The 13401-nt window shown below is 45.5% G+C and overlaps 2 protein-coding genes across 2 annotated transcripts in view; one reads left to right on the forward strand and one right to left on the reverse strand.

The window, feature by feature from the left end:
• Positions 1–564: 564 nt before the first annotated feature.
• LOC131287470 (serine/threonine-protein kinase pelle-like) lies at positions 565–2677 on the forward strand. Its single transcript, XM_058316520.1, has 4 exons — positions 565–771; positions 871–1555; positions 1622–1745; positions 2135–2677. The coding sequence occupies exons 1-4, from the start codon at positions 565–567 to the stop codon at positions 2637–2639; spliced, it is 1521 nt and encodes a 506-aa protein (XP_058172503.1). The 3' UTR covers positions 2640–2677.
• Positions 2678–7354: 4677 nt separating this feature from the next.
• LOC131284679 (mucin-5AC-like) overlaps positions 7355–13401 on the reverse strand; it is a 29175-nt gene continuing 23128 nt past the window's right edge. Inside the window, exons 3-9 of the mRNA XM_058313543.1 lie at positions 11290–12121; positions 11030–11186; positions 10755–10950; positions 8865–8983; positions 8419–8785; positions 7580–8199; positions 7355–7507 (exon numbers count right to left, since the gene is read on the reverse strand). Coding sequence (XP_058169526.1) covers positions 7370–7507; positions 7580–8199; positions 8419–8785; positions 8865–8983; positions 10755–10950; positions 11030–11186; positions 11290–12121 — 2429 coding nt within the window. The 3' untranslated portion in view covers positions 7355–7369. The remainder of the gene's footprint in view (positions 7508–7579; positions 8200–8418; positions 8786–8864; positions 8984–10754; positions 10951–11029; positions 11187–11289; positions 12122–13401) is intronic.

Below are 13401 nucleotides of genomic sequence, written 5' to 3' on the forward strand. Positions count from 1 at the left end.
GCCAGCATTCAGTTTACGACTAGCGACCTAAACATTTGTAGAACGCGCAACTTTTGTTTCGAGTTTACCTACGGCGGCTATTGACAGCTGATTGTTATGACAGGAGAGTGTTAACAATGCTCGGGGGGATGAAGTACCCTATCCACCGAGCAAAACTCAGTAGGGTTACTCGGTTCTGAAGAGTAAAAAAAAGTAGATATATTTTTATTTCTTAAAATGGTTGTGGAAAAGACTCATTTCTTCAATAAAGCACCAGCTTGAGAACGATTTTAAATGGTAAGGCAAATTGTTTAATTTTCATCGATTTACCGATATTGTTCTGACGTTGCTAGACAGTTGGTTACGAAAACGGACCCAAGCTAATCCTGCCACAACCTGTTGTCTTACACAAGTTTTAGTTTTCCTCATGCATACGTAAACATCAACATTAAATCGTTGTGTTTATTCATTCAGTGAGATAATTGTCCCATCAAACGGGGATTTCCGTAAACTGGGAATTCCAACTACGCTGATTCTGTGGTTAGGGTTCAGACCTCCGAAACTAGAATGCAGAACACAGTGACGATGGCGCCACCGAACGCGGAACCAGCAACTGTTGGCCTAACAGCCCCAACCAATAGCACGATATCCGTGACAAAATTTGCCAACTTTGAATTCATTCATCAGTTACCGAGAATGGAGACAAAAAGGCTGTCTGCCTTGTTGGAGATTAATAACAAATGGTACGATCTGGGCGTGAAGCATATGGGCTACGCGAGGGCGGATTTGGAGGTAAGTAATTGCTAATTGGTCGTGCTGTCGGTGCATCGGTTATCTGGTCAAGTGATTTACGTATAAAATTAACGCCATTCTTCCTTACTTCCGCTACAGGGAATCCGACGGTGTTGCCACCAAAACAGACGATCACCAGGTGAAGGACTTTTAGAAAATTGGGCTAACTATAATCACACCATTACGGAACTTTTCGTTGTGCTTTCGCGCGAACACCTGTACGAATGCATGGAGATCATCAAACGCTACGTCGATCCGCGCTATCACGTGTGGATAAAACAACCCAAGGCAGGTGCTGCAATGGGAGCTCTGGGAACCTTCTCCGGCACCGATGCTAACAATAATCCAAACATACGGAACGGTACCCCGAATGGCACGAATGGAGGCGTACGTGGCCCGAATGAACCATCGCCGCTACTGCAGCCGACAAAGGGGCCAACAAATCGTAACGAGCCGGCCAATGGGTCGAACTCGAAAGAAAACTCACCGTTTGCGAACGAAATGGCTGACCTGTCCGGGATGATACCGAAAATCAACTACGAAGACCTCACGGCCGCCACCGACAACTGGAGCGAGCGTAACATACTCGGGAAAGGTGGCTTCGGAACGGTTTACCGGGGTGTGTTCAAGCACACGTATATGGCCATTAAGAAGCTCGACTACAATAAGATGAAGACGAGAGATGCGGATCATGTTCAACTGCAGCAAAGCATCAACGAGTTGCGCTTTCTGAATGCCTGTCGTCATGACAACATCGTACCACTGTTTGGATACAGTATCGGAAGTAAGTGTTTCGTCAAAACAGTACTCATCCTGGTCAATGGTTTAACTGTGTTTTCCATTTTCCCAGAGGAACCATGTCTTGTGTATCAGTACATGCCGGGGGGATCGTTGGACAAGAGCCTTTTTGCGCGTCGTCCTGCATCGCCGCTTACGTGGAAGGAACGCATGAACATTGCGCGAGGAACGGCTAAGTATGTAGTGTTTAGAAATGTCTATGCCTACTTGATGCTCATGGCCTAATTAATCAGCGTCTCCTTTTGGCACACCGTTGTTTGACTCTGAGGGGTCTGACCTTTGGTGGTTGACCCAAGGCTCATAATCACAATTAGTTACAAGTATTTCGCGTAGCAAAAAAAATAAAAGGAAGTCTACAGAGTGTATGTATAGATTAGCCGTACGCGGAAGATGACGATTGCGAATCTTCAGTGAAGGAATTAATCATCTAAATCCATCAACCATACAATCTGTAACCCAATTCTTAAAATTCCTGCAAACATTCAATACGCACCCTGTGTTTATAGTAAGTTCTTTAAATTTGTGCTAACAGCAAATTGCCTTCCCTTAAACTCTTCCCTTCCAGAGGCCTCCAGTACCTACACACCTTCTGCGAGAAACCGTTCATCCACGGCGACATCAAACCGGGCAACATTCTACTGAACGAGTTTAAACAGCCACGCATCGGCGACTTCGGCCTGACGCGCCAGGGTGCCCGGCAGGACACGTCTATGGTGGTGTCGCGCGTGTACGGCACCCGGCCGTACATCCCGCGTGAATTCTACGACCGAAAGGAGCTCAGCACCAAGGTGGACACGTACAGCTTTGGCGTGGTGCTGTACGAAATCGGTACCGGACTGCGCGCCTGGGACGAACGGCGCACGGATAAGCATCTGAAGGACTACATTGCCCGGGCCGTGCACGCCAACGTCCACGTGTCCGAGCTGATGGACAAGTCGCTGCCGGACACGGATGCGGACGGTTTGCGGTTCTGCTACAACATGCTGATGGCCGGCCACCTGTGCACGGCCGACGATCCCAAACAGCGCCCGGATATGGTAGCCGTAATGTGGCATCTGGAAAAGGCGTGATTGCATTCATCAACTGTGTGGAAATGGCACAACTTTATGAAAACAAAAGCAATGCTTCACTTTCGAGATACTTTCTGCAAATGTGCCTTACGAAACGTCTGTTAGTTATATATTGTTCAAGACGATTCTATTTTCTTTGAAGATAGTTGAATCAAAGCATACAACCTATGATTGAAGCTGCAATGTTTGCAAAACATTCCCTTTTTCATTCAAATTACTATAAAAAGAAACAGAAATGTTAGCTATTTTATAAAACCTTCGATTTGTTGGAGCCATTGATATTTTCCAATAATACTTCCACTTTACTTTTATAATAATAAAACTTTTGGATAAAAATTAATTTCTCTCGTTAATTTGTTCTCTCAGTGCATAAGAAAATACTCAAACCAGAACTGCTAGTATTTTTAAATAGTTTTTATTTTGTTCTTTTTTTCCAGTAATTTTATCCTCAGTGATAATCATATTTTACCATATTAGATAGTTTATACCTACAGCTGTTGCTTCTGAGTGTTCTCCCTTTTATTTTTATCTTCGTTTCATTTTCGTTTGACTTTTTGCCTCTTTCGATCCTCTGATCGGATGATCGCACGGTATTTACAGGACCATCCTCCACGTCCTTTCCCGTTGCGTTGCGGAAAGCAGGGAAAATACACCCCATTCCGCCTTCTATCACTTCCTCTCTCGAGAGACACGGAAACATACACACACTCACACTCACACACACACACGCTTATACAAATAGCTACACTCTTCTAAATAGATGCTACTTCAAATGTGTCGTGCTGTCTGTCGGGAGGTTCGAGGTTCCGTACACACTGATTCCGTTTATTTTCTCGGTTGTGTGGTTGCGGATTTGTATTGTTTCTTGTTTCGCTACCTTTCCCCTCCCCCTCGAAACTGTTTCGTTCATCCTTAATCTAACCCCTTGTGTGTTTCCTATCGGCTTCACCTATGTATCAAACATCCTCGACGAAACGGAGGCATGTTCATTTGTACCATTTGCATATGAATTAGTTTTTAAATTAATGTTTTTGATTACCGGCCGTCGCATACGCTCGACAATAACGTGCGAATCATCTGCGTTTTATTTGCCATACGGTTTTTTTACAATTTCGTCTCCCTCCCTCGCTCCCTTATTCACCAAGCCCTCGCTTCCCTACCCATCATCCGGTGTGCCATCGGCTTCGTTCTATTTTAGTTTAGTTTCCGTTGTTTACTTCGTGAACCTGTGCATTTTCTTTATTATTGACACCGCGGCGATTTGCGGAACTTTTGCACATGGCCTTACGGGTTTATTAAAAATTACACTTTGCCATCACTATTGTTCATCAGGATTTTATTCTCTCTTTTTTCTCTTTTCTACTTTTATACCGATTTTTTGTTTTAAATACTGTACACAATAGAATAAACTTACTATAATTAAATTAAAATATAAACAAAACAATAAAACAAATAAGCGAGCGTTTATCTCACGCGCGGTTTCCTCACTCTGCCTTTCTTGTTTCTATCGTTGCATATCGTTTTGACCTTTCAGCGAATGTTTGGTTGTTGTTGTTGTTGGGTTTCGCTTTAATATTACTAATAATTACAAATTTAAAATTCAGTTTCCCCGTTCACATCATTATGGAACAATTGGATACGCTTTTGCACTGTTTTAGCCGATAAAAGTGTGATAAATAAAACTACCCTCTTTGTAATTGTTTTTCTTCCTTCTTTGCTGTGTTCCTATTCAATCTTCTCAATTTCTCATTGTTGTTTTGCTGATCCTTTACGTTGCATTTCACTGTTCCCTTCGTGTAATGACTTGTTGTGTTTTACTCTGCGTTTCCTTTTTTTGTTAGTTTTGTTTCCCTTGCAACATTGTCCCATTTGCTTGTGCCTTGCCCTGCATTGCTTCTTCCCGCCTAAGACCACCCACCCCATACCATGGGATGGTTTTTTTTTCAGATAAATATGTACATAGAAAAATATATGTTCGTTTGGTTTATAAAGTGTGTACGTGTGTAAAGTGCTTATCTTTTGTCCCTTATTTTGTTTCGCTTTATTTCTGCATATTCATACTGCGGCAAAAAGTTGCGCCCATTTAATGTTTAGCTCCCATTTTAATGGGAGTTTTCATTCTCTTTTTTTCTTTTCGTTACTATTACTGTGTACAAGACATTTATATAGTTTTTAAAACTACTCGCAAACTGCTTGCCTTATACACTTTCATCCTTGCCATTTTTTTTTTCTCTTGCCTCGCTACAAACCGGCACTTTGCTGACCATCTTCCTCTACTTACAAAGATGGGTTTCTATTTTATTGATCGGGCACGCTTTTTGTGTGGATAAGATCGTGAGATCTTCTGGTTCGGTTGACTCGTTTGGTTTCGTGAGGGTGTTACTAAAGCACTAAAGAGTAGACTCATAACAAAAAAAAAAAAAAATTCATCATTATTCATCGACTCCTTTCGTTCTGCAAACGGATTCATTTCAAGTTTCGCTCAGTCTCATTCAACTCCCACCCACAATGCCGGAAACCAATCATTTGTACTGCCCAATGGCTTCTTCTGGGCACGTAGTGGTGCCCTCATGCTTGATTTAGATCTGGTTCCAACCGAGAAACACATAGTGCAAACGTTCTGACTTTTTTCAACGTGTTCCTCATAGCGAGAAAAGGCATCTGAATATGTAGCTATAGAAAAAAGCCAACAAACCAAAACCTTCCCATCGCAAACCAAATGAGAGTTTCCTTTTTGAATTCGGTTCGGTCTAGTAATACTTTGAAATGCAATCTGCTGTACCGCAACCTACTCCTACAAAGCAGTGCCCTCTAGGATCCTTTGTTTATACCCTTTGCATCGGGTTGTACGTGTTTGTGTACTGTTTGTCCAACGCCTACTTCCGTAAGGATAATTGTACTGCTAAGACTTTATTAGTGACTGTTTGACTACTACTTTCGATGAACATACCACCGCGAAACATAAATAACGGCTACACTATTTCGATAGTATATGTTTAGTGTTGTTTCGATCCTTTCGCTCCACGGTTCTCTCGGCGTGCACTTTATTCCGACTGCAGGATGCAGCTTTGGGAACATTTTACATTTACAACAGAACTACACAACATACACACCAACACACATACAGACACACACACGTAGCTAGTCTAACACCAGTGTATTCGTAACCGTAAAAGTAGGAGTAGCGCTAGGTAGGTAGATAAAAGTGGTTCTTTCTCCGGCAATTCACATTCACCGTTCGTATGTACGCTTATTGTTCACTACTGTGTAGTTTATGCTACCTTGTATAGGTTTGTTACGAGCAGCTCCTCTTTCTCCGTCACATTAGTTTGTTCTGTTGTACATATGAGTTGTATCTTTAATTTATTTTTAAGTTTAAGATTCTGTACAATATGATGGCTCTTCACGATTTGTATCTCGGTCTCCCACATAGGAGCTTTTCTTTTTATCCACTTATTTTTTTTCACCTCATGGTGGTAAAAAAGAAAGTGTAAACCAGAAAAGCCCATATCGGAGAGACGGAAGGTAATGGTGGAAGAAACCGGAAACCGATCGGTATGGATTGCACACGCCACTTCTCCTGCGCGCCCGCACTCATCACAGCATCAAATCTTTCACCCACACACACACACACACTCACACACACATACACATTCAAACACCGCGGGGCGAGAGGGCAATGGATGGCAGCGAGTGACTAATATTGGTCAAAATGTGTACTGTTGTGTCGCGCGTTGTTGCGTGTGGTTTGATTGTTGGTCTACCCTGCCATCATTTCGCTCGCCCAGCACTAGCTCCCAATGCGATTCCATGCCAATATGCTAACATAGCCCCGGCGCTACAGTACGTTGTTTGGGGGAGCTAAAACGGGATTGATCTAAAACTACTTAATTCGAAACTCAGGCGGCGGGACGTTCAAGAAATAAAACGGTTGATGCTGCTGATGCCGTCAGCATAATAATACCATACACGGGCTGCGCGTGTGCTCAATTCCGGTATTAGAAGTAGTAGTACGTGTAGTAGGTTCACAGTAGTAGAATCCGTAGCAGATTGGTCTCCTTTCGCAAGTAATGCGGGGTGCTGCGATGCGTTGATTGTCACGGAATGGGTGAGATGATGCGGCGTGTTGTAGATAGTGCACTTGTTTTTCAGTTTTCCAAAACCATCCCCAAACAAAGTAGGCTGAAACTGCTGTGGTTTGTTGCTTCGTTTGTAGTATGAACCCAAAACCAATCGAAAATGGTGATAAATCATGGCATTCATTGCTAAAAGTAAACGCTGTCAAAGAAAAAAAGTAAAACATGCCTGTTAGTAATTTTTTTTTTTGAAAAACATATTAAATTTACTACAAACGTACCTTCAGTTGTGAATGGAAATGCTTTCGTGGTTAGAAAATGTAAAGCTTTTACCAGATGGTTCAGCCTGATTTTCCTCCACCACTATACGGTGTCCGGTGTAGAGGGCAAAGTAGAAACTGCCGCTAGCGTTTTGGTCCCCGTTTAATTATCCTCCGGACAAAGATGTGTCTGTGTTTGTGTGCGTGCGCGTGTGTTTGTTGCTTTAGTTTTTCAGACAAAATAAACCAATGAAGTTGATTCCACTCGCTAAGCACACAGCCTCCTCAAACGACTAACAGCGTATGTTGGTCAGCCAGCAACGTTCCAGTTTCGGCCGGCCAGCGTTGTACAGGTGGCTCTCTGTGCCTCTCAGTGTGACCACCTTGAATGTGCTTAGTGAGTTAAATGCAGCTGTAGTCGGTTACCGCCGTTCGGCGGTGCAAGCTCGATCGTTGCCAGCCCGTTGGAGCCCGGCTGTATGACGCGCAGTCCTTGCGGGGTCGGCAGCAGGATGGGACTGTAGACAACACCCTGTGGCGAAAGGGAGTAGAGCGTAAGATGGGCACCGGCGGTTGGCGGCAGGCCGTGCTGCTGGCGACTTACCATCTTACTGTCCTTGTCGAGCGGGGCCAGTGCGAACGTGCTACCATTCATCAGCGTGATAACCTTCGTTCCCGGTGGGTCTAGGGCCGCCGCCGTGGCACCGACGGCCGCGGTGTGATTGGTGGGTTGCGGTTGGGTTGCGATAATCTCAAGCTTACTAGTATCAGTCCGTACGGTACCGTTCTTGCCGATCGTACCGTTGATCAGTTCTTTGCCGCTGGCGGCGGCTAGTAGCGGCAAACCCGCCGCCGTTACCACCGTCGTGCCCGCCAACGTGGTGGGGAGGGTCGTCGTGCCGTTCGCCATGCCGGTATTGTAGACCGTCCGGGCGTTTGTGCCGCTGGCAGTGGTGGTAATGCTGTTGCCGTTGACCCCACCGACGTGCCCACTCTTGGCGGTGGAGGTGGTCAACTGTAGGGCCTGGTGGGCAGACAGGTGCCCACTGGAGCTGGTGGTGATGGCGATCGACGTGGGGCCACCGGCGCCGTTTCCACTCAGTCCGTTACTCATGGCGCTGGACGTGACGTTCAGGTTCAATGGGAGCGTCTGGATCGATGGCGCGGCCGTCGTAGTAAGCAACTGCGAGTGCGTTATACCGACGATGTTGGTCGTTCCATTGGCTGTGGAAAACAAGGACAATCATTAGACACATTGCAACACACATTTGAAAACAGTTGCTTGATGACAAGACTTTTAGTCAAAAAAGGAGTCCCTCTAAAAGAATCATTCAGAATCATGAATCTGAATCTGAATTACGCAACACTAGTTAAAACACTTTACAGGTCAATGAACAAGCTCAATTAAGGAGCGCACACTTGGAACCCAGGTTCGCTACTTACCACCGACGATGACAGGTAGCGGTGCGGTAGTGCTGGTCAAGCCGTTAACGGTCACGGCGGAACCGCCGTTCACACTACCGTTCACCACGGACGCATTGCTCAGGTTCAGTCCGTTCAGCGGTGCCGTGGTAAACTTGAGCGTCGGCTGCGTGCTGCCATTGTGCGCTTCGGACGCTAACCCGTTGCTGCCCTTGGTGGTCAACGAGAGGGGCACCACGGATGATACCGATAGCGAGGATGGCGGGGCAATGGTCGCTGCCACCGTCACCGTTGCGGACGAGGGTGGTGTCGTCGAGCTGCGGTGAAGCGCCGGGCTACCCCGGCTCGGCGAGGACACGGACAGGACAGGTGAAATCGTCGTTTGTAGCTGTAGCGTCGGAAACGAGAAAGGATGCGTTATAGTTTTGCGTTTCTCCGAGAAGGGAAAACTCAGTGCTCACACTTACCGGCAGGTTACCGATGGACGCATTCGTAGCGATGCTGGACAGGGAACTGCTGGAGCTATACCGTACACCGTTCCGTCCTGGAACCATCGATCCGAGAATATTGTTTTCCGTTAGGTGATCTGCAAATAGTAATGCGGGAGAACGTTTGTTGGTGAATCGGAAGCAGAAAAGTAATACAACTTATTGTTTAAGGTACGCAATTTAACATTAACGTTTATGTTAGTACATGTTTATGTTAACTACAAAACTGTGAGCATTTTAGAATTTACACGATTCACGTAACATTTCCATGGGTTTGAAAAAGAAATGAACACAAAATATTATAGATGTATTGGGTGTTTGACGAGTTTTTGAAGTAAATGAGTAATCAAAAGAGCGCCGCATTGTGTAAATGCATTCGTTACGCCAAACCATTGGTTTTTGTGTAAACCCCCATATCTTCGTCCTTGTTTGATATTTCTTTTCTCGCGATTGAACCTACGCACCGGGAACTAATAGCATATTTATAAAGAGCGTACACCTTGTTTGAAAATCACACCTTTTGTAAAGCAAAAGAGATGCGATTTGCACCGAGATTGGCAGAATGTCCAACACCATGCTCCATATGCACCGAAGAGTTGGTACGAACGTTCGATCATCGAATGCTCAAGTTGCTGCACATTGATTTAATGATAATTGGGAGCCCTTTTTACCTCCCGCCCCACTGCCGGTTGCAAGGAAAAGAGCAACCATAAAATGCATACACTGTTTGCAATGGAAACGAGAAAGGAATATTTAAGCTAAACCAAATACACAAATCAATCCACCCAATTTCAACTCGGGTGCGCATGTGTGTTTTGTTTTCGCAACGGTTTTGTCCAGTCAAAGTACCGCGTTCAGCATTGGATGCAGCTCCTTCTTGTACGCCCACGAACGGAACTCGATTGCCACATAGGAGGGCGGTTGTTTTTAACACTAGTATACATTTTGACCCCTATTTTTAAAACGATATAACTTCACTATCTTTGAAAATTTTTCCGTAATTCGTAAACTTTAGTATATTTGCTAACGATATTCTGTCGTTTTTAATGTTTTGATGTACCATTTCTTCATTCCAATAGCTCGGTGTAAAGCAAAAAAGATCGACGTAAATAGAATTGTAACACTTTTCCATTTTTTTTTAAATTATCATGTCAATTCAGAAAAAAAGTGTGCGCTATAACGCTTATATGTCTATTAGGGCACCTTTAAAAACAAATTTCATATTTTTAAGAAAACAAATGACGCCACAATTTGATCTTGAAGATGTGGATTTTAAAATGTTCCATAGGTTGTTTCCGTTCTGTGCTTTGTTCCGTTATTCCGTACGCGAGCGTTTCGAAGCGTTATGAGGAACACGTTACTATGGGAATTGGGGATATTTTAAATCTTCAATTGTAAAAATATGATTTTATTTTTGAAATGTTCCTCAACATACCAACTTTCTAGCGCATACTTTTTTCGGGATTTCAAATCTATAATTTTGAATGAAAAAAAGCTAAAAAAAATCACAATTTCGACCGTTTTTACTTTACACCGAGCTAGCGGAATGATAAAGAAATGCATCGAAAAACCAAAAATGTAGTTGACAAATATACTAAAAAGTAACAGTTAACGGATTTGTCATTTGATTTGAAATATTCGAACATAGTGAAGTTATAGCGTTTCCAAAATAGGGGTCTACATGACCCCTAAAAAGCATTCTAGGGATAGTCAAGTTGGTTCTCGGAACTGGTCGAACAGAAAAATTTCAGATGCAGCTATGGATTTAAAGAAAAGTCTTATTTTCTTGTAAAAATATTCAGCCTTTTACGAGATATTAAAATCGACAATTTCGAGATATTAAAATCGAATCGAAACCTCCGTCTTTACCTCGGTCGGGCTGCACGCCTCCGGCGACGTGGTTGAGGCTTCCGCTCGAGGGATTCGGGGTGATGTCGGTGTCCGGAGCCAGCCGGGACACGTCGATCTCGCGCTTCAGCAGCAGAATCCGGTTCTGCGCCGCAATCTTCTCCTTCGCTAGCCTCTCCATCTCGTGCTCGAACTCGCGCTCCTTCCGTTTCAGTAGCTGTGTGTAAGAAAGGGGAAACGTAGGGAGCACGGTTAAACAAAATGCTTTGAGTGTTTGCGGAGTGTGTCTGCCGTACCTGAATGTGGCGTATGGCCGCGTGCAGGATGGACAGATTGGAGATCTTCTTCTCATCCGGCTGGAGGCTTAGCTGCTTCTTCAGCTGCTCGAAGCACTCCTTCAGGTGCGCCCGTCGGTTTTTCTCCAGCTTGTTGTGCACCTCGCGTGTTCCGACACTGAAAAGGGGGAAATCCTGGTCAATTAATCACGCTCCTTCTCACATCTCACAACGTTGGTGAAGGTCTCTCTCTCCCCTCTCCTCTCTACTGCGACACGTACCCATTGCTGTTGGAGCTAGTGGTTCTTCGGCGCGTGCCAGTGGGAACGTTGGCAAACATGGCACCGGCCCCGGAACCGGCTGACGGTGAGTGTGCGGCCGCCTGTTGCTGCATCGCTACCGCCTCAAGCGATAGCTGATGCACGCCCGGCAGCGGCCCGCCGGCTACGATTGCGTTGGTCCCGTTGGTGGTGCCGGAGGTGGCGGCCTGCAGTATCCCGTTGATGCTGATCGGCAGGACACCGCTCAGTCCGGGCGGAAGCGGAGACGAGCCGCTTCCGCTGCCGGTGACGATGGTGGCCGGGGGCGTTCCACCCGCGGTACTGATGGCGTTGGCACTGTGACTGGTGATGTAACCATTGATGCTGGACCCATTGCTGAGGTTTAGCGACGACTGGGAGTCGTCGATCGGGGACACGGTCAGTGTCGAGCTTGCCGATGACGTCGACGAGCACGAAGACGACGACGACGATGACGACGACGACGAGGACGATGAGGACGACGACGACGAGGAGGAGGACGATGAGGACGAAAGGGACGTTAGGTTCGTGGCGGGAGGCGTCGTGGGAAGGACCGTGCCGGCACCGAGCACGGGGTGTACCGTGGGCGGCTGGTGACCGCCCGGGAGCTGATAATGTGCGCTCTGCTGATGCTGCTGCAACCCTTTCGTCGACAGGTCGATCGTCATCGGGGAGGTGGCTAGGGTGGTGGGGGTCGTGGCTGGGACCAAGGACACGTGGTTGGTGGTGAGGTGCTTCGTATGGTGCTGGCTGCCGTTGGTTGAAATGACGACCAGTGGCGGAGCCGTTGAGTGCCCATTGACGAGAGGTTCATCTGAAGAAAGAGAAAGAGAGAAAGAAAAATTCATAATTAAATTGATTGTTCCATTTTCATCCAATTTTAACGTTAATTTGTAGTTCTAATTTTTTTTGCATATTTGAGACAAACCACCTGTTTTATATTTTTAATTGTAAAACCGCGTCCTCATTCCGATAAAAATATGACTTGAATGAATTTCTTTTATGTTTTACGAACATTTTTCAAAATATTAGGTTTTCAGATTTACATTTGCAAAACCAATTCATTCAAAAGATTTTAATTTTTAGAAATGATTGAACGTACGTTAACTTAATTTTCAAGTGCTAACTTTCTTGAACGAATCAATAATGATATTTTTGATAAATTACTCGCCAGGCGGTGAAGTTCCGCAACCGACAGAACAGTAGTTATATAGCATATCTAATTGTACTAGCAAAAACGGCATAGTGGTTGGTTTTTTTGTTCGATGTTTTCCAAACAGTGTAGGGAAATCCTTTCTAACTCCCTGTTGATATTTGCCAACAAACAAACCAATGAAACACCATTTGAAACGCGATCACCAGTATAAATTCATATCGCGTGAATATTGAACAGATAATTACATGCACTTGTGAGTCGGAATGAAAAATAGATTCTTATTGCAAATCCTCGGTGGAGTGGATGGTTAGAAGGGAGACGTTGTTGATTACATTTCCAGCGGTTCCGTTTGGTCGTAGAGTTCCTACGGAATACGATTAGTTAATCGCAAAATCCACGGGACGATCAACCATTCCTGAGACCGTTGGAGAGGGGCACGGCAAGGGTGGGAGAGAGGGGTTGAGGGGAGAGGTTGTTGCAGTAGATTCCTGGATAACGGCCAGCGTCATCACAGCCTCATCCGGGAATCGGCGGGGTACCGTTGTGTGGGTTTTGGGTGTGTGTGTGTGTGCCGATGAGGCTTCTCATTGGCGGAGGAAAGAGGTCGCCTGCTGTTTGTGTGCATTTGAGACATCGCCCTCTACCTACTGCGCCGAACATCTCGTCCCCCATACGGCACACATCGTGGGCTTGTGCACGTTTTTACCGAGCACGCGGCTGCTCATCAATCACGTTTCCACTGCATTGCCCCCCCCCCCCTTCCTCCCTTCGACCCACCATCTAGCTACGGATTCCTCCTCCTTGCCATTTGGTGACACACTTGGGTGCATCTCTCTGGACAACGTCTTCCACCTTAGATGACCGTAGATCGTACTTAGGACCACGCGGTTTTATTGACTGTTGGTGACTTGTTAATCCCATGACTCTTGGTAGTCCGG

The sequence above is a fragment of the Anopheles ziemanni genome, chromosome 3, assembly GCF_943734765.1.
Source record: "Anopheles ziemanni chromosome 3, idAnoZiCoDA_A2_x.2, whole genome shotgun sequence".
Lineage (NCBI taxonomy): Eukaryota > Metazoa > Arthropoda > Insecta > Diptera > Culicidae > Anopheles > Anopheles ziemanni.